We start from the raw sequence: 20,709 nt of genomic DNA, 5'->3' as shown, positions 1-20,709 counted from the left end.
GATGGCTTTGTTTGTACACAATGCCTCCTCCCTTCCCACATTCACCAGGGTTCATGGTGGGCAGAGTGCAATCCCAGGGACTTTGGGCTCTGCCATGCAACTTGCCTTGGCCAACAGAACTTCAGCATATAAGTGAAGACATGAGGTGGTAAGAGGAGTGGCAAGTTTCTACCAGACTCCTCTTGTACTTCTGTTGTCTGCCAGGAGAAGGGCATGGTTGAGCTGAGTGTTGGTTCCAGGGTGGGAGCTCCATGGTGCCCATCTGAACCCAACCCAAATCCTGAGGCAGAATCACTCCATCCTGCTTCTAGTCCCTCCGATCATTCACCAAGAGAACAAGTGACGCTTGAAGTCTGGGGACTATTCATTATGTAGCGTTATCTTGGCATTACTGCATCAACACTGATTAGAACAACCACTTTCCCACTGTGTCACCTTCAGCAACTTTTTTCAGCCTCTCCTCTCCCATCTTTCTTCATAACACCTATATCCTTTGTCCCAAAACTTTAGCCATGTGCACACCAGGTTCAGGAATTTTTTGCTTTATTTCCCTGCAAACCATATCATTCTTTCCTTAATACTTTTCTTTAGATCAGCTCACCATTTCTAAAAATTTAAATGTTAATTTCAATCTCACCCAATGCAACAGCACCCGTGATGTGCTAGTGCTAGTTATTTATCTTCCAATGCATTAAAATAATTTAAACTTTTAAGTGTCTGGATTGCCTATAAAATCCTCCCTGTACCACCAGTGCCAGTCTTTATGGTAGGTTGTGATGAGAATTACATGAATTGGTCCCCTGAGCAAATTGCCTAGTGTAGATTGAGAATGTGGTATTTCTGCTGCCACTGGTCATGACGAACCAAAGTCACGGCCCATGTGCCTAAGGCAGGGGTTCAACTCACTGATCATCGTGGTCCCGCCTGCCAGCGCTGCCCTGGTCCCTTGGAAGAAGTCATCGGCAGCGGTCATCCCCTGGGACGGCTTCTGCAGGTACGTGTTGACATCGATACCTCCAGGAATCACCATCCGTCCATTGGCCTCGATGGTCTTCACTCCACCAGGAACTATTAAGTTCTCTCCTATTTGTCTGGAAACAAACAACCAAATTGGCCTTTGGTTCTTAAAGGAAAGACAACATGGCAGCCAACTGTGCAGCTTCAGTTCCATTAGGTAAACATTCCTGAGCCAGGTCCTAGGCAGGGTGCTGGGTAGACAGAGAATGCTCAGGCAGGGGTAGGGAGTATAAGGTGGTGGGCTGCTTCACCAGTCCAGGAATCCGGGAAGTCTTCCAGGGGATGGTGGTGGCAAAGGGTCCTCAGACTAGCCTAGAACTCCAGAGTTCTTAGAATACTTTTATCAACTACTTTGATGATCCAGATTGCAGGAGACAGGGTGTACCGTCCCCCTAGCTCTGCAGACCATGAGAAGTAGTGTTACAGGCTGAAGTGGGACCCTCCCAAAAGCTGTATGTTGATGCTCTAACCCCAAGGACCTCAGAATGTGACTGTATTTGAGGACTGGCCTTTACAGGGACAATAATGGTAAAATGAGTTTGTCCCTGTGGGCCCTAATCCAATAGGCTTGGTGTCTTTGTAAGAAGAGGAGATCAGAACACAGACCCATACAGAGGGTTGACCACATGAGGACACGGGGAGAAGATGTCCTTCTACACTCCAAGGAGAGAGGCCTCAAAGAAACCAACCCGCCCACCTCCTGATCTCAGACTTCCAGCCTCCAGACCCACAAGAGAATGAACATCTGTTGTTTAAACTGCCCAGTGTGTGTGGTATGTTGTTACAGCAGCCGTGGCAAGCTAATGCAGACAGGCAACTGAGATTATCATTTTCACTCTCCTGAGCACTGACCTCAGGAAAGCTACTTAGCTTCCCAGTCCCTGCAAGAAAAAGCCACAAACATCGTAGCACCTGACTGGAGGGAATCACACTGGGGACAGCAGAATTTTTCTGAACCTGCTGACATCCCTTCTGTTCCCCAACGTGTTAGGTGCCAGAAGGGGTAGAAATTCCAATGGGAGGGAGAAGGGAGAAGAGCCTAAGAAATTGGAAGACTTGCCCTCTACAGTAGCAGCTGTTTCATCTGTTGGAACCACAGGCAGGAGACATATTGGAAGGGAGGCTCAGCCAGAACTAGAACAAAGAAGAGAGCCTCCAAGGTCAACGCCTGGTGAAGACCACAAGGTCTGAACAGGAGCACTTTTTATTTAAAAAAAAAATACAGTGGCTCTGAACTCTTCAGATGAGGCAACAATACTGTAAGATACAGAAAACACCCGTAATGAAGATACAGGCAAGTGTTGCTGCAGGGACCACCACGTCAGGTCCCAAAGAGAATCCACACCTGAGCAGCTAAAGAAGACGATCCTGGCTCCTCTGGACCCCTGCACAGGGCTGGTCTAAGCAAGTTATGGTGGGTGGGAAGAGGGCTCCTCTTGGGCTTTCCCACAGAATTGGGGCATCGTACTCTGTCCTGAAACTGAAAATAATTCTAGCAAAAACACGGGTCCAGGGACCACTACTGTGACCACAGCCACAAGCATGGTGCTGCTGCCTCTAATGCCATGTCCTTCCCTCTCTCACCTCCAACTCGATGTGCAGACTCCAGCTGTGCCCGATCCTCCTACTGTCCGCCTCCAAACACGTGGAGATACATTAGGAGCTGAAGAGCAGGGGGCCCAGGAGGAGATGGCCCCCAACCTTTCACCTGGAGCAGGTTACCCCTGAGAGCCGGCTCTCCTAAGCACTTTCCAGATCATCTCATTTCATGCTTCAACTGGCTTTTTGAGAAAACGGGATCCTGTTCAAATGGTTAATGCTGGCAGAGGCTTGGGCGTGACCCAGAGTGGGCATTGGGCTATACACACATACAGCCCCTCGTGTGGGTACCTGGAGCCTGAGTGGGTGTGTGACTCAGTCACCGTGTTGCAGTGCCAAGTACTACCGTTAGGGGCCCATTTTAAAGGCATGACAGTTGCCTCTCTTTATAAGAAGTAAACGCATTCTGCTAAGGGGGAAAATGGAATTCAGAGAGGTATGTTGACTTGTCCAAGGCTGCACAGCAAGTCAGTGGTGGGTATGGACTCAAGCCAAATCCCCCCAAGTCTAATATAATATCTAGCCTCTGCCCACCAGCCTTACTTGCCTTCCGGCGTCTCTTACATCGAAGGAGCAGGTTCTCCCCAGACTGGGATTAACCTGGATGGACCTGCCAGCGCATTAGGAGAAAGAACACAATGGCTCTCCATGGCAGTGTGTGCAGAACAGGAGGCTCCAAGGATTAGCCAGAACTATCTCCCTCCCCGCACCCCCAACACCACCCTCGCCCCCCACACAAGTGCTCTGCGGCTAGCGTCTGAGTCACCAGCCCTCGCAAACTGGATGGAACCCTCAATGAATCCTAACCGATTTAACACAAACACAGCTGACACGCTTTCAGGAAAACTGGGCAAATGGCCACAAAAGAGAAGAATTCTTGGTGTTCAATCAAAGGGAAGGAGCATAACTGAGCCTCCTTATGCCAGGCTGTGCCTGAGGTCAGTGTAGGCGGTCCCTCTGGGTCTCAGCCCTCCCACCCCTGCCCCCCAGCCAGCAGGGCTCCATGCTCCAAATGACCATCCAGAGACTCGCTCTGCTTAGTGAGGTGTGGGGAGAAGAAAGAGTCAAATAAAAAGGGGTTTCTGACTAAGAGGAATTGACAAATAATGAATGGTAGACACTGCATATTTCCTGAACAACTCGGTCTACCAAAGTCCCTAAGACTCCAGGTGTTCACTCATACAGCAAGCACTTAATAAATGCAGCTTGCCCGGTAAGCACTTGCTTCACATATACACATCTTGAACTGCAAGGCTCCTGCAGAGCTAACCTCAATCCCATGTGACAGGTGGGTAGGTGGTCCTGCAAAAGGGTCAGCATCCTTTACGCCCATGCCCCAGAACCCTGAGGCCCCACAAAACAGAGTTCACCCCGGAGTGGTTGTCTTTATCGAAGCAGGGGGTTGACCTAGAAACATCACTCCCCCACCACCTCTGTCTCTCTCCCTCTCATTCCAGCCTGTACTATGACCAAGAGCCCAAGGTCCTGCTGCCTGACAGGCCAGGGTTCCTCTGCTACACTTCCTATCAATACTCCTGGTACCTTCCGTATCCGGCACTGACTAAGGCCATGTCCCTAGTGAGGGTCAAGTGCAGCTTGGGGACTGTGGGGACAGGCACACAGGCTGGCCAGCAGGGGAATGCTGCCAGCATGGGCGTCAGGGAAAGCTTCCTGTAGGAGGAACCACATGAGCAAGACCCACAGGACAGATAGGGGTTGGGGAGTGAGGTGGGGGGAGGGCAGTGAAATGAGAACGTGGGGTGGGGCAAGGTGTTCCAGCCAGAGGTGCAAGGTTCCAGGTGAGAGCTGCTGGGCTAAGTCAGCGGGTACCATGTTTTCAGTGTGGCTGGGAAGAAGCAAGAGGAAGGAATCCAGTGGAGGAAGAGAGGCTTGGGCAGGACTTGAAATGGTCGGAATCCGGGACTGGAGTTGGGGTAGGCAGAGGGAGGCAGAGAAGGGCTCCCTGCTCTCCTGAGCTCTTCACTGGACAGGTTGTGGACATGGTCTCTCCATGTTCATGGCCATCCACAGCTCCCTCTTATCCCCTCACCTACTCCCCACTCCCCTCTTCCCTGCCTCCCTCCTCCTTCCTCCCTTCTAACCTTCCCCTCTCCACCCCCTCCCCATTCCTCCTCCTCAGCAAAGCCTACAGATGGTCCCGTTAACAGACCCCATTTCCATTTGACCTTCACCTCATTCACACTCCCCTCTGCCTTTCCTTCCTGCTTCAGCAGCCCAGGCTGGAAGCTGAGACAGTCTCTGGTTCCTGCTCTTCCAGACTCCAGGGGAAGATGCGAGTGAAACCAGGGCACTTACCATGTGAAAGAAAGAGAGTTGAACCTCTCCGTGACTAGCCAGTAAAATGTGGTCGCCCCATCAAAACCAGTCTGGTGTTGTGGGCTGAGCTGGGAGCCCCCTAACTTCTATGTTGAAGCCCTGACCCCCAGCATCTCAGAATGTGACTGTATTTGGAGACGGGGCTTCTCAAGAGGCGGCTACATTAAAAGGAGGCCATTTGGGTGGGGCCCTTATCCAACAGAAGGGATGTCCTGTGCACATGCGCACATGGGACGACCCTGTGAGCACAGGGTGGGAAGACACCCTCCAAAAGCCAAGGAGAGAGATCTCAGACGGAACCGTCGCCACCAGCGCCCTGAGCCAGGACTGGCAGCCTCCAGTCTGGGAGAAATAAATGTCTCTTGTTTCAGCTGCCCAGCTGCCCAGCCTGGGGTTTTTTGTTACAGTGACCGAGCAGATAGAACACACTGGGATGTCACAGCGAGAGAGGAAGCCAAAAGGGACAAGGTGCAGGAACCCTCCAGCCCAGTGCAGACCACGGCCCTGTCCTAACATTCTTCTTTTTTCTCCTGGCTCCCTTCACCCAATCCAGACACTGTGGGCAGGTCACAGAGCTGTGAAGTCAGTCCTGTGTATTAGGGGGGCCTCTGCGCCTTGCCCCGAGCTGACAATGTGGGGCAGCATTTGGACCTCACTGTCCTGCCAGGTGTACTTCCCACCTCCTTGTGCTTCTGATGGCCTGCATAGGGCTGGTGCAGCAGGAACATTCCAGAATCTCTAGCCCCTCCCCACCTGCAGTTTCGACCTCCCCAGACCTTTGTATCCCTGATATTCACAGCACCGTCATTCTGGGCAGAACTCTAAGGTCCCAGCAGCCTGGGGAGACTGGCTTTTTTTTTTTTTTAAAGAATTATTTGAGAGAGAGAAAGAGACTGAGACAGCAAGCAGAGGTAGACAGAGACAAGCAGACTCTGCTGAGCAGGGAGTCCAACACAGGGCTCCATCTCACAACTCCTGAGCTAAAATCAAGAGTTAGATGGTCAAGCAACCAAGCCACCCCAACACCCCAAGACTGGCTTCTTAAAACCCATGTTTTGGGGATGCTGGGCAGGCTCAGTCAGGGGAGCAAGCAGCTCTGGATCTCAAGGTCTTAAGTTTGAGCTCCACATCAGGCGTAGAGCTTACTGAAAAAATAAAATCTTCAAAAAAAAAAAGGTGTGTTTTGGTCAACTCACTTTATAAGTCCATCTTCCAGGTAGACATCGGCATAGAAGGACTGATCATCATTGATGATCCGTCCACCCTTGATGAGGAGCCGGTCACTCTGAAAAGCCAAGCAAAGTATCAAGTGTCACTAGGGAAAAGCCAAGAATTTTTGTTTTAACTTTTAATAATAAAGTTATCTAAGTATTTTCAAAAGTAAAGAAATGGCATAATAAAGTCCCCTCATGCCCATCACCCAGACTCAAAAGCCTCAGTGACTGGCTACTCACATTTCACCTATTCTACCTCCCCCTCACCCACCCCGCTGCTCCAACACTTTAGTCTTCTTCTTGCTCAGGTATTGTAAAATAAATCCCAAACAGCATAACCCACCACCTAGAAATACCTCGGGATACATCTCCAACCATTAAGGAATTTCTAAATAATCGGAAGCACAACCCATCATATCAATGGACCCAATTCACAGTAATCCTTTCCTAGGTGTTAAGAGCCCACCCTCAATTTTACGTGACTTTACAGTGGGTGATTCGAGCGGGGCTCTGTCTTCAGTCTCCACCCTGATCTGCCTCTCCATGGCCTGCCAAGATCTATACCAGCCTTCCTTCCCCTCTGACGCCGTTCATTTGCTGAAGAAATGAGATCATTCATAGAACAGGAGTTTATTAGGGTGTTATTACTGAATAGAACAAAACTCCATTTAGAGACCTTCTAAAAGCTAACAGAGAGACTATAAACTAAAGATAACTCCCCCAGAACAACCTCCAGTCAAACATCTGAGGTTTCTCTCCGCCGTTCTCCTCGACGCCCCATGGTTGTGATGACTGCTAGCATGCCTCCACTCATCCGTGCCCACATTACGCACTGGCTCACTGCCTCAGCTCTCAGCATAGGGCCAGGCCCTGAGGGGCCAGGACGGAGCAGGGACAGAGAGGGAGGTGCTCTCCTGGAGCGGACGGTGGGAGAGGCAGAGGCATAAGAAGCCACGTGTTTACAGGGTTACAAGAGGAAAAGGGGAGGGCGTCCACCATGGGAGCAAAGAGAAGGTGCTGCTACCCTTGCCAGGAACCAGACCAGGCCAGCTCACACCTAATAAAGTATGTTGAGATGAGTTGTTCCAAACAAGCAGTAGGGAAGAAGGCCAGGGAAGGCAAACCTTCAGAGTCTAGACAGCGACAACTGGTAGCCAAGGTCCATAGGCAGCAAAAAAGACAGCAAATTCTAGGAGCCAAAAAGGACACAACTATCTTCTTTTTGCATTGTATCATAAGAGAGTGCCCAAGTTATTACCGGTTCTTCATAATCATAAGTGACTACAAAATATTCCATTTTCTGGATACACAATAAATTGTTTAGTGATCTGTCTACTGTTGGACACTTATTTTCATGTTTTTACAATGGTATGTATTCCTGCAATGACCATTTCTGCACACAAAGCTTTTCGTTCAGCTTGAATTGTTAGAATCAATTCCCAGAAGCGTAACAACTGGGTCAAACAGTATAAACCTCATTGATGGCCCTTGATAAATATGATGAAATAGCTTCCCAAAAGTATTGCTCCAATTTGCCACGCATAAAATCAGCAAGCACCCTGCATTATCATTAATACCTATTTGTTAATTTGCATTTCTTGGAGGTTGAGAATTATTTTGTCCTGTGCTTATTTATACTTGCACTATCTCCCAGCTGGAGATGCAGGGATGAATGAAACACACAGCCTCTGTCTTTAAGCCCCAGCCTTTGGGTAGGGAGAGAGACAGTCAATAGACATTCGGGTAGACACTTCCCATGGAGTGTCTTCCATAGGTTTCCCTGAAAGCAGAGCCTGAGACAAAGGATTGGAGGCCGATAATGTCTATGGAGACGACTGCACAAACCGGAGTGAGGAAGTAGGGAGAGGCAGGCAAGCACACAAATCAAATACAGAGTGTTCCCTGATCTGGCAAACAGTGGGGTTAACTGGGGTTTGATCCCATCAGGACCCTCTGAGGAACTGCACAGAATACAGCTCAGAGTGGTCCCTGTGGTCTCAGGGCATCAGCCATGAGAGGAAGGCAGAAGACACTACACAAGCCCAGAGAACAAGGGTTAACCCAAACTAAAGAATCAGGGAAGGCTTACTGAACAGAAACAGGGCATGCAGACTGCCGCTCAGGACCCTCTTGTGGCATTGTGCATCAGCCCTGTATTTCCTTCAGAGTGAAAGCCAAGGTTAGTGAGACTCGATGTAATCTGGAATCTCACTACCTAGGCAATGTTCACTCTCTCACTTGCTTCAAGTCTCTGTTCAGCATCACTTACCTGAGAGCCCCCTGGCTGCCCTGTCTGGAACACTAGACACTTCTGTCCTACCAGCAAACCCCACACCACTGCCCACTCTACTTCATAATACCAACTACAGTACACCCCACACACTATATATTCACATGTTTATCTAAAATATGACTTGCCCACTGACATCAGAACTGTGGGGCTCCCCCACTGACAGGGTCAGAGACAACTCATGGGGGACTACTGCATACACGTTGATGCAGATAATGGTGACAGCTGAAATGGTGTCCTGCAGCTGTCCTGACAAGACTGTTAGCTTCATGGGGGTTAAGATTTTCCCTCTGCATCTCTGATACTCAGACACAGCCTAGCTGGTTGATGGATGGATGGATGGATGGACGGATGGACAGATGGAAGGATGGACAGATGAACAGATAGATTGATGGGTGGATAGATGGATAGATGAATAGATGGATGGATGGAGGGGAGGATGGATGGACGGATGGACAGATGGATGGATGGACAGATGGACAGAGAGACAGATGAACAGATGGATGGATGAATGGATGGACAGATGGACAGACAGACAGATGGACAGATGGATGGATGGGTATATGGATGGAAGGATGCTAGACAGATGGATGGATGGATGGACAAATGGGTGGGCCCTGAACTGATTCTTGGAGGATCAAGAATGGATCTTGATGGAGAGCAAAGGTATCACAGCCATGAGACAAGGAACTATGGGCCTTGAGGCAGGGAAGACAAGTATGAGCCAACACATACTGCTCCCCAGCAGGATGGGCTCTGGCTTCAAGCTCAACCACTCTCAGGCCCTACAACTTGCCTTTTAGCCCTAAGATAGAAATCAGCCACAACTTGCACAATCCCCCTCCAGGGCCAAGGAAAGAGGAGGTTGGGGCTCTACATATCCAAAAGGAGAGATAAAATAGTGTGCAGATTTCCCCAGGCTCCAGAAAGCAGGGAAATGTGAGTCATTAGCAGCAGCTGGTGCATGGCTTCCAGAACATGGCCCCCCCATGGGGGCTCTGTCACATTTAATAGAGGGCTTTACAGGCTCAGCCTGAAAGGTAGTATTTAAAGTACAGTGCACCAGAAGATCAGCCCCACACTTCTCTTCCTAGAATCAGATGGTGCAGCTTGTGTTCAAATCCACCTCCATCCCCAGTTACTGGCAGATAGTGTATGTAGCTACTGCAAGGGGTCCCTTCTGGGGTTCTCAAGGGGAAAGTGTATTTCTAAACCAGCATGTCCATAGCAAGGCAAGAGCTGATGTCACTTCTTCCTTTTCTTCCTTAACATTAGCAGTGCCTTTGCCTTTTAGTTGGTATTTTTGGAATCATGCTCTTTGAATTCGAGCACAGAGGCATTTAAGTAGATGCTATTCCCAAAGGGGAATCACAGGTGTAGTGAGTTTAGAAAATTCTGGGTTAAGCAGAAACAAAGATCATTTATACAACTGGAATTCCCAGATTCTCTATTTTATTGATGTATAATGTGAATATGTAAGAAGGGAGCTGAATTTACATATTTTCCAAACATAGATCTTTTTGTGGTATGGAAAATTTGACAAGGATGTTTCCCCAGACAACACCTTAGAAATTGTGCTTTACAAGAGTTAAGCTCCCCAAGCCCATTGGCACTGAGTGGTTCTTATGGAACGTTAGGTCTGATCTGACCTCAGATGGAAACATGGCTTTGAGACGGGGCAGCCTCACACATTCACATAACTAATAAGGGTCTAGCATAGACCCAAGGTTCCCTAACTTTCCACCTAGCACTGTCTCTATCAAACATCATTCTGTCACATCTTAAAACATTTTCACACTCTAGAATCCATGACTCATAATCAGATAAAATTTAGAAAGAACCAGGGGTCTATGAGCCAAGGACCCAGCATTTTAGGGCTCCCTTTCTTCATGCAGGAAATCTAAGTGTAAGATCTCACAATAAGAGTGAATTTGATGGTACATAATTTTTAAGAATTCAACAAAGTAGAAGTCACACATTTAAAAGAGAATGATACCCTGCTCTCACAAATAGCATATATGAACAATGACGAGCTTTGTATAACAACCAGTGTTTAAATACTTGGAAGAAAATGAAATCTCTAATCAAAAATTCAACAAAAGTTTAACAGCAGGGTATGCCAGAGACTGTCATTCATTCCACGGTGATAGCAATGACCTTAAGTGAATTGTGCTCAGCATGGCTCAAGTCCTTGGATCGGTGTTATGGAGGAACAGAATGTCCAGATTCAGATACAAGTTCCAATCTCTGGCCACTTATTATCCATGTGACTTAACCTCTTCTAGACTTAGTTTCTCCATCTGCAAATGGGGACAATCGTCTCTGTCTCATAAGGTGGTTGGGAAAAGTCCATGTAGTATATATATAAAGCGTTTAGCACAAGCCTAGCCCCTGTAAGTACTAGTAGAGTTATGCATTGCTTATTCTTTTCCATCTTCTATAACAGGAACTACACTCAATAGCTATTTAAGGAAGCAGTGTGTGCAACTAAAAGATAAAGTGCTTGCCTTTAAGGAGTTCTCAGGCCAGTGGGGAAGACTGAAGTGCTGAGGCAGAGAGAAGAGAAGAGATAGGGAGGCGCACAGAGCCCCTCTCTTCTAGCTCTTCCAGGGGGAAAATTGCTTATCTGAGCTGGAAGAATAAGTAGGAATTAGCCATATGGCAAAGGAGAAGAGAGATTGCAGAAAGGAGTATGGCATGGGGACAGGCACAGAGGAAGAAGGAAGCTGGTATACCAGGGGATCTGTACGTGGTTTCATCTGGCTGAAGTATGCCCTTCGAGTGGGGATGTGGAGCGTGTGCAGATGCCAGCTCATGGGGACTCTAACCCCATGTGTAGACAGAGTCCAGACTGGTCACCATGATCTCAGTAAGATCAAGCACTAGACAATTTCGCAAAATGTATCAAGGGCTTTAAAACTGTTCATGAACTTTGACCTAAAAATTTAGCATGGGATGTCATGCTCCTGGGAATCTGTCCTCAGGAAAATATCCCCAAAACAGGCCAAAGAATTAAGGACAAAAGTGTGATCCAGAATTAATTACAATCTTATAACCATACCACTGATGATGATGAGGTATCATTCACCTGCTAAAATATTTCCCTGGGATTTCTAAGGGTGGACAAAAGTGCTAGACAATAAAATGTTAGGTGAAAAAGCAAAATACCAAATTCTGTATATGGTAGTAATTCGGGGTAGGGGGAATAGATCTTTCTGCTAGTAACTGACTCTCCCCAGCAGAGACTGTGGAGGTATCCGCATGTCCCATTGTCCCTTGCACAGCCCTCTGCCACAACACTGAGCCCATGTCAAGGTCACTGTTCATGTGCCCATCTCCTACAGGACAGGACATCCCTTCGTGGCTAGCAGTGCCTGGGGTAATTCATCTCTAGATCCCCAGGGACCAGCCAGGGGTGTTTAGCAAATGTTTGCTGAGCAGCAGGAGAGGTGGTGAAAGACAAGAGGCTAGGAGAAAGGGAAGAAGAGAATGTTTGAAAAGAAGGAGGAAGGGAATGAGAAGGAGAGGACAGAAGTGGAGATAGAGAGGGAAGGAAACGGACAAGAGGGAAGAAAGGAAGGCAGGAAGAGAGGATGGGGCAGGAAACAGAGAACTGAAGAAAAGAGCAAACAGACACATTAGAAATCTCTTTCTCTGGTTTAAAATTCCCCGAAAGCCTAAGCCTGCTGCCCAGGAAGAGAAGATGCCTTAATGCAAAGCCTGCACAACACAGATGGTGCTGAAGGAAACCCTCAGGAGGGGCCCACATAAACCTTGCTTCTGGACAGTAATCACATCTCTGCCAAAGGTCTGTGAGTCAGAGAAGAAGCCCAGAGAAGGGAAGGGCTTGTCTGCAAACCTGCTATCATCTCCATACAGCCCCAACTGGGAGAGAGCTGGTGCTGGCAGGACGCCTTCATTCTCTTCACAAACACTAAGTACTACGTAGAATGCTGCTTACAAAAATTAGCCCTCAAAGCTTCAGACATCCTTACCCATACAACAGCAAAGTAAACAACAGTCAGCCTCAGCCAGGAGGGGAGGTCTGGGTCACAGTGAAATTTCTGCATCATCGTCTATCCCTGAGTGAAGCAGGAACAACTCCCTGTGTTGTTCTCCCTCCTGCCTGGTGGGAATAAAATCTGTCATCTCCACTGCAAAATCAGAGGGATGGAAAATCCATTAAGGTCTAGGAGGCTTGGAAGAAAAAAGAGGTGATGTGCTAATCAAATCAACACTTACCCAAAAATCACTAGTTTAGCAACCTTGGGCACCTGGAAAATAGCAGAAAACCAAAGCTGTTATTACAGAGACAGGGAAGACAGTGACTATGTCATCAAGGAAGGGACAATTGAGCTGGGTTCTGAAATATGAGAAGTTCAAAGAAGCCAAAAAAGGAGGAGAAGCAGAACCTTCCAGCAAAATAAATAGTATATAAACAGACACAGTGTTCTTACAGCTCCAGGTTCTACATAGTCTACAAGGAATGGAAAGTGGACGGTACATGCTGTCCGTGGTCCTGAACCCTCGTTGAGCATTGGGACAGCAAGGTTTCTCCAAACCCTGAAGTTGGATGCTGAAGTTGCCTCTCCCTTATCCAGCCTTGTAGTTCTTCTTTCTTGGCTGTTATTTTGTAATCTTTATACTCCCAGAGGACAAAAACAATCGTGAGCTATGTTTCACAATGTATGTAGCTGGTTATATTAGCACTAAGGCTTAATACCACTCTTTCAATACTTTAATTCTCCCACCCCAGGAATTTGGGGGGAGGGCATGCAGCCCCATGTCCCCTCTCCTACAGTTCTTCACTAAGGTGAAATGCTTCACTAATACTCTAAATCAGAGTAATGAAATGACCAGTCACTCCTTGGGAAAATGAAGAATCCCTTCCTCCAAAGGACTAGCATGGAAATGAGTCTCAAAAAGATCTGGGAAGCCCCACTTTGATAGAAATGTGCTTGACCATGCACGAACTGCATTCTCTTGCAATAAAAGAAATGTCAAGGTGAGTTTTAAAAGTTACCAGTTCTTCAGACTCTATAAGCCACTAATGTTGAGGCTTATGTTTACAATCCAAACATTCAACAGGACAGGTAGGCACACCTCACTCATGCATGTACAACTCATAACAAGGCACCTGAACCTAGATGCATTCCCAAAACTGACTGGGATTGTCTGCTAGAAATTCCAATCCAGGTGATTTGTCAAGATTTTCATTTACCAGATGTACATTACAAGTCAAGAATTTGTTACTAACAAACACCTCCAAATAATCTTGATATCGGCCCTCTGTGATGGATTGTGCTATTTGTTTTGTAATTCTTTCTGCGTCCCCGCACTTGCCATGCTCCAATGTAGGTGCAGGGTTCTCCTGCCCCACCAGCTGAGGGTACAGTCATGTGACTTGCTTTGAACAAAAGAATGAGAGTGGATGTGAGTATGCCCATCTGAGCACAAGTTTTTTTTGGTTTTTTTTTTTTTAGATTTTATTTATTTATTCGACAGAGATCACAAGTAGCAGAAAGGCAGGCAGAGAGAGGAGGAAGCAGGCTCCCCACTGAGCAGAGAGCCCAATGCAGGGCTTGATCCCAGGACCCTGAGATCATGACATGAGCCGAAGTCAGAAGCTTTAACCCACTGAGCCACCCAGGCACCCCTGAGCACAAGCTTTAAGGGGCAGGTGGATTCAGTTCAATCTTCACAGTCCATCCTCTTCCATGAAGACTGCATGACCCAAAGAGGGAGCCTCCTCCATTCTGAGTCCCAGAAGGAGGGAATATGAGGAGAATACATGACACAAACAGAAGCTTGAAGACAAATCAAGCTAAATTCTGCTACACCTCTGCCACCCACTGACCTATAAGCAATAAATATTTGGGGTTGTAAGTGAGATTACAATATTGTTTGTGATGGGGCATTATTGCATCAAAGTAAACTGATACACCATCAAGATTCTGTGTTGAGAGCCATCTGAGAGACTTTCTGGCTCAAATACTTCATGATTCCATGACTCAGTTCCTACCTTTACCAACCAGAGCCCCATGCTTTCAGGCTCCCCTTGCAGATCTCCCATTCGACCTTCCCACAGCAGCAAGGGCTGCCATATGGTGCTTCAGCACATCCCACTTATTCCCTTATTCTCAGAAAAACCAGTCCATTTGCTGCTTTTTTTTTTTTTTTTTTTTTTTTTTTTTTTTTGCCTCAGGGAGCAGCCTGTCAGCCAGCAGCCCTTTGCCACACTTTCCAGGAAGGCAGGCCTGGAAGTGGCAACCAGCCTGAGACCAAACCTAATTAACACCCATTTGCTCTCCACTTGTGTGGGTAGTGAGCACAGTGGCATCTTCTTCCTTCATGAATCAGAAATAGCGGTGGTCCCCATGGATTACAAGCTTTCTCTGGAAGCTCAGGCCCATTTCCATGACAACTGCAGTTTTAACAGTGAGATCTCAGGTCCCATGAGACTGGCAGACAGTCAGGAAATACTCCCTCATGGACAGAATGTCTGGTTTTAAAAATAACCCACCTGTATGATGACCCCAGAAGTGGGCAGATCCTTTGGGCTACCTATAGGAGGATGGTGCCAGCTACATCTGTGTCTATGTCGGGACCATTCCTGTGCTGTCTTGTCTCTGCTTTTTACCTCATACAAAGCAATGTGGACATAAATCCTTTGCCTTTAAGGAAATCATATCCCTGAGCGTGTGCTAAGCATCAATTCTGCATTATATGGGTTTTCATTTTTTTTAAAGATTTTATTCATTTATTTGGCAGACAGAGATCACAAGTAGGCAGAGAGGCAGGCAGAGAGAGAGGGGGAAGCAGGCTCCCTGCTCAGCAGAGAGCCCGATGCGAGGCTTGATCCCAGGACCCTGGGATCACGACCTGAGCCGAAGGCAGAGGCTTAACCCACTGAGCCACCCAGGTGCCCCACATGAGTTTTCACTTTTAATTAAATTACCTGAAGAAGTGGGTATGATGGGGGTGCCTGAGTGGCTCAGCTGGTTGAATGTTTGACTCTTGATTTTGGCTCAGGACATGATCTCAGGGTCGTGAGGTGGAGGCCCAGAATAGGACCCACGAACCTGCTTAGGATTCTCTCTCTCCCTCACCCTCTACCCCACGCCCTGCTCTCTCTCTCTCTCTCTCAAAAAAAAAAAAAGTGAATAAATAAAATAAAAAAGAAGTGGATATGATGGCTACAAGTGAGGAAGCTCAAGGAAGTGAAATAATTTCTCAAGGTCACCCAGCCAGAAGTGGGTGCTGCGAGATTTGAACCTAGTTCCACCTGTTTCCTACAGAACAACAGCCTCATTGCCCCCAGGGTGGTGATCCTGTGTTCTCCTCACTGTACCTGGCTAACAGGTCTGAGCTTTAGTTCCTTCCTCTGCAAAATGGGGACAAGCAAGAACTGGCCATGTATTCCCATTCAACTCTTTACCAAGCATAATCCCAGCGCCATGCGCTCACCTGCCTTCCTGATAGGATTGCTGCCATGGTGACCAGAAGGGAATAAAGCAGATTAAAGGGCTCTGAAAGTTGCTAAGAGCTCTCCAGTGAAGAGATATTAAATGCAGAGACCTATTCACCTAATAAACACTGGCAGTGCTGTCTGAGAGCCAGATGCTTCCACACCCATTATCTCATTTGACAAAGAGGCAGAGTGGCTGGATGGTTAAGTCTATGGGTGCCAAGCAAACCACCTGAGCTCTGATCTGTCCCTACCCTTTCTAAGCCTGTGCCCCAGGCAAGTTCTCCTCTGCCTGGGTCCATTTTCCACCCATAATGCAGAGAGCTCTTTTGAAAGACAAATGAATGAACATGTGGACGGGCACTTAAATCTGTGCCTGGTTTTGTGTGTGTGTGTGTGTGTGTGTGTGTGTGTGTGTGTGTGTGTGCATTTTAACCTTTGCAACATGAGGAGTTGTATCTCATTGAAATGCTCAGTTCCATCTCTGACCTCTCTCCAAACTCTCCCTCAGACCCAAGTTTTTCCTAGATCTTGTTGCATCTGGTCCAGAATGTCCTTGCATGTACCCGCTGAAACACACCTCCCATGGCACCTGTCCCAGTTCAGCCTTCACCACCTGTCTCCCTGCTGCCTGTCTTGTCCCTGCCACATGACAGCCAGTGACTTTCTGAAACACAAAGACAATCATGTCACATGTCTCCTTTAAACCCTTCATCAGCTGGCTTGTCCTCACGTACAAGACAAAGGATGCCCTCCTGGGTAATTTCTGGCCTGACCCATCCCCTCCCCCAGCCTTGTGTCCCCCACATTCCTCTACTCAGCACACACTGACTCCTGAACAGCGACTTCATACCCCCATGCCTTCCTATGGCCTTCCTGACAGTCTGGCTCTACCCACTGATTTCCAGCTCACCCTGTGGGCCACAGTGTCCCAACCCCAGGGATACACGGTCACCCCTTGCTTTTCCCATGGCTCCAGGCAACCACCTCATGGTCAGCATTGCTTCCTGGCACTTCATCTTCCACGCTCATCGTCATCTGTCTATCTCTCCCATGAGACTGGGAGATCCTTCACACCAGAGACTACAACTTATTCCCACGCAGCTTCTTAGCCGGGCGACCTGGGACAAGACCCCTAACCTCTGCATGCTTCAGTCTCCTCATCTGTAAATGGAACCAATCAAAGTGCCAACTCACAGGATTCCTAAAGATAATGTGTTAAAGCACCTTGGTCCATGTCACATGATGAATATGGTCTATGCTGGTCTATGTAGTCTAGTATTTTATGCCAAATGTCCTATGTCCAAGCACTGAGGAAGCAGGAAAAAGCTTCCATTGCTCTTACGACCTTCTCAAAGGTGTCTGTGACTCTAGAAAGTTTTTAAGCCAGTTTGAAAAGTGCCCAGTGATTAAAGTTTTCATTTGAATCTATTTTATTCTGTGTGTCCTGAAATAAAAGATAGCAAAAGAGAAAAGAAGAAAATGAAAGGAAAAAAAGGAGTGAAAAATCTTAACATTGCACCTGGAAAGTGTGCTCCATGAAGAATAGAGCACCGGGACATTTTGGAAAAGAGAGGGCCCTGGGTAAGGAGAAATGCCTTGGAATTGCCTTCTGGAGCCACCAGAAAAATAAAAGGAGACCTGTAAAAACTCGGGGGAAAAGTAGGGCAAGAGGCAGACTCTCAGTCCACACACACAAGTGAGCTTTCCAACAATGGAGCTGCTCAAGAATAAAGCAGGCTGCTGAGTAAAGTGGTGATCTCTCCGTCATGAGAGATATGCAAGGAGAGGGTATTTGGAATTCTTACACTAGAGGAGAGGTAGGGGGTGAGGGAGAAGCAACAGACACTACTTCCTGCCTTCTTAACATTGAAAATTTTGTATAACTTAAAAGGTTCTTTTTAACTTTAATGTTGTACAAATAAAATACTGGCTGAGATATTTTTAAGACTTCAGCTCTAAGGGTCGATGTGTATGGGACAAAATACAGGGCAGCATAATTTGGGGACAGATACAAAATCTAAAACAGCTTCCTGTTTCCTTTCTGCAATTCTGCATCAGACTCACTGAGCCATGGGACTGACCTGAGGTCATTATTCAGTCAAGCCCTCATGAGATACGGGTGCTATGATCCTCCAGCTTATACAGAAGCCCTTATCATAAACTCTTGCTTTTCAATGGGAAATGCAACAAAGCCCATTAATATATCAGCTCTGTCCCCTCCATACTGCCAAAGTACCACTTGGGAGGCCCTTTCTGAGCACCCAAAACCCTTCATGCCATCCTCATCTTCTTCTGGATGCTCACCACCTAAATACTAAATCCACAGATAGGCTCTCTGTTAAGACAAGTCAAAGGCAGAAGAGGCTGAAACCATACTCAGCAAAGCAACACCATCTGCAGCCGGGTTTCATTCATCCACCCGCACAGTATGAAGCTTCTCTGTCAGTCACCAGCCCACAAGAGCACTCCTGAAAGATGCCAAAGAGAATGAGATGCTGTTCCAGCCCTCCAGTGTTCAACTGAGTAGACAAACCAAAGTTACTGAAGTGGGAGTGCTCACAGTTCCCAGCCGCTGGGGGAAGGATCCTCCATGGAGAATGGACACAGCTTATATGAGGGTGAATGGCTCTCGTGGTCAGGGAGAATGATTGGCCAGGGAGAATGTTCCAGGTGCCTGGGGCCCTGGTCCAAGGAAGGAGTGGGGAGCAGCAACACCATATGTCTACAACCATTACTTCCCTCCTTTTCTCTGCTTGCTTTTATTTTCTAGACCAGTGTCTCTACAAAACCCCCTAGATCTCATTCCTTCTCCCAAACCACCAACACCAATTCAGAGTGGCCTTTTCCCAGAGCAAAGTTAGGATTCCATCACTGCATCTCTCCAGGGCAACAAATCTCAGCCTGTGTTCAGAACACATGTTCCAACAGCATAAAAAAATTGCAGCATTCTAAAGTAATTAAAGACCTACACAACACCAAGTCAGTCAGCATTCATTATTAGCATGCCATCCCTACTAGGTGTGACAACAGCCTGTCTCAGGCATCTTGAGTAGCTCACGTCCCTAAGCTTCAGCACTAGGGCACTGTCCACAGCCCTGACTATGTCCTTTTATGGGCTCAAGGGAAAATCCTCTTGAGGCTTTCTTTCCAGGACAGGAGCTTCCTCTGGTTCACAAAAAAAAAAAAAAAAAAAAATTAGACTCATTCAACAACACCTCCCTGCTTGTTGTAAATGCCCAGGATCCCACCTGATACATGTTACTAGAACAATTTGTAGACTTGGTTGCAAAAATATAAATTTTACATGCTGATCAAAATTTAGCAGCACATCTGCAGAGGACTTTTTTAATAGACCACTCTGCTCACAGCACATGGGCTAAGAATCGCTGGTAGCTAGACTATCTCACATTTCCTATCTTCTACCAGTGCTTCTCGTAATGGGTTCTTAATCTCCATATCTGGCCCTTGGCTCTCACCCTGTACGCCTTCACCAATCTGGATTTCCAATGGCCCACTGAGACCCCTCGGCTTAGTGTTCATTTCCAACTTAATTCAACCTAAGAAACAGTGCAGGCCTTTTCTTCCAAACTCATCCTTTATACTTTCTGACCCTCTCATCATTAGCTCTAGTAACTGTTTATTAGCAGCCCTTATGTGCCACAACTTTCCTTTTCTTTCTCTTTTTAAAATGTTCTTTTTTTTATTCTTACTGTGTTATGTTAGTCACCATACAGTACCTCATCATTAGTTTTTAATGTAGTGTTTCACGATTCCTTGTTAGCATATAACACCCAATGCTCCATGCAATCCTTGCCCTCCTTAATCCTCATATCTCCTTAAGGAAGCTTATCATGAGACTTCTCTCCATTGACTTAGGTCTGATCATTCTTTGACTAGACCCATGTTTGTGACTAGGACCCATAATTGAGCACAATTTCTTAGAAGCGTATCAGGTTGCTTCCAGTCTCCTTCTCTCCCACTTTGGCTCCTTCAGCCCAAGTCCCAAAGTGAGATGATTTTTCACCAGCATCCAGTGGCAAAGCTACAGCCAATCCAAGGCCCTCACAGAGCATCAGCCAGAATTAAATGTGTGTTTCCGAAACCAGATGTGGCAGTTGTTTGCTATGGAACAAGACTGACTAATATACCTTTCCAAATTATGAATAATAGCAACTAACCTAGAGAGGATATACCACATATGGGCATTAGTCTAGGCATCTGACACATAGCAAGTCATTTAATTCTCAGGAAAAAATCCTGTGGAGTATTACTATCTCCCTTTCACAAATGAGAAAATTGGTGCATAGACAGAATAAGACACTTGCCCAAATTACATAGCGAGTCGGTGGCACGGTTAGACTCCAAATCCAAATTGTCTGGTTTCAGAACCCACACTCCTTCATGCTGCCTTTATCATACCAGCTTCCCAGTTCACAAACGTCCAGTGGCTCCCTGTTACTCACAGAATAAAGTCAGAGTGTCCTAGACTTGGAACTGGATCATGTGCTCCAACTCTAATCCAGGGGCAAGAAAAGGAATCCAGGGGCGCCGGGATGACTCAGTCAGTTAAGCATCCAACTCTCAGTTTCGGCTCAGGTCATGATCTCAGGGTCATGAGATCAAGCCCGCGTCAGGCTCCCCAATCTGTCCAATCTGTTTGTCCCTCTCCCTCTGCTCTTCCCCCTGTGCTCTCTCTCTCTCTCAAATAAATATATAAAACCTTAAAAAAAAAAAAAAAGGAAGAAAAGAGGGAGGGAGGGAAGGAAGGAGGGTGGGAGGCT

At 47.1% G+C, this 20,709-nt stretch overlaps 1 protein-coding gene across 3 annotated transcripts in view; it reads right to left on the bottom strand.

Moving 5' to 3' along the window:
- CRMP1 (collapsin response mediator protein 1) overlaps window positions 1-20,709 on the bottom strand; it is a 71,759-nt gene that overhangs the window by 41,338 nt on the left and 9,712 nt on the right. For 2 of the 3 annotated variants that reach the window (XM_032333797.1, XM_032333800.1), the window contains exons 2-3: window positions 6,150-6,238; window positions 907-1,091 (exon numbers count right to left, since the gene is read on the bottom strand). In XM_032333797.1, the coding sequence (XP_032189688.1) occupies window positions 907-1,091; window positions 6,150-6,238 (274 nt within the window). Of the gene's footprint in view, window positions 1-906; window positions 1,092-6,149; window positions 6,239-12,452; window positions 12,546-20,709 lie in introns of those variants that run through there. The other variant, XM_032333799.1, reaches the window with a different exon arrangement.

The sequence above is a fragment of the Mustela erminea genome, chromosome 2 (genome assembly GCF_009829155.1).
Source record: "Mustela erminea isolate mMusErm1 chromosome 2, mMusErm1.Pri, whole genome shotgun sequence".
Lineage (NCBI taxonomy): Eukaryota > Metazoa > Chordata > Mammalia > Carnivora > Mustelidae > Mustela > Mustela erminea.
Note: the sequence above shows the minus strand (reverse complement) of the source record. Positions and strands in the feature narration are given on the sequence as shown.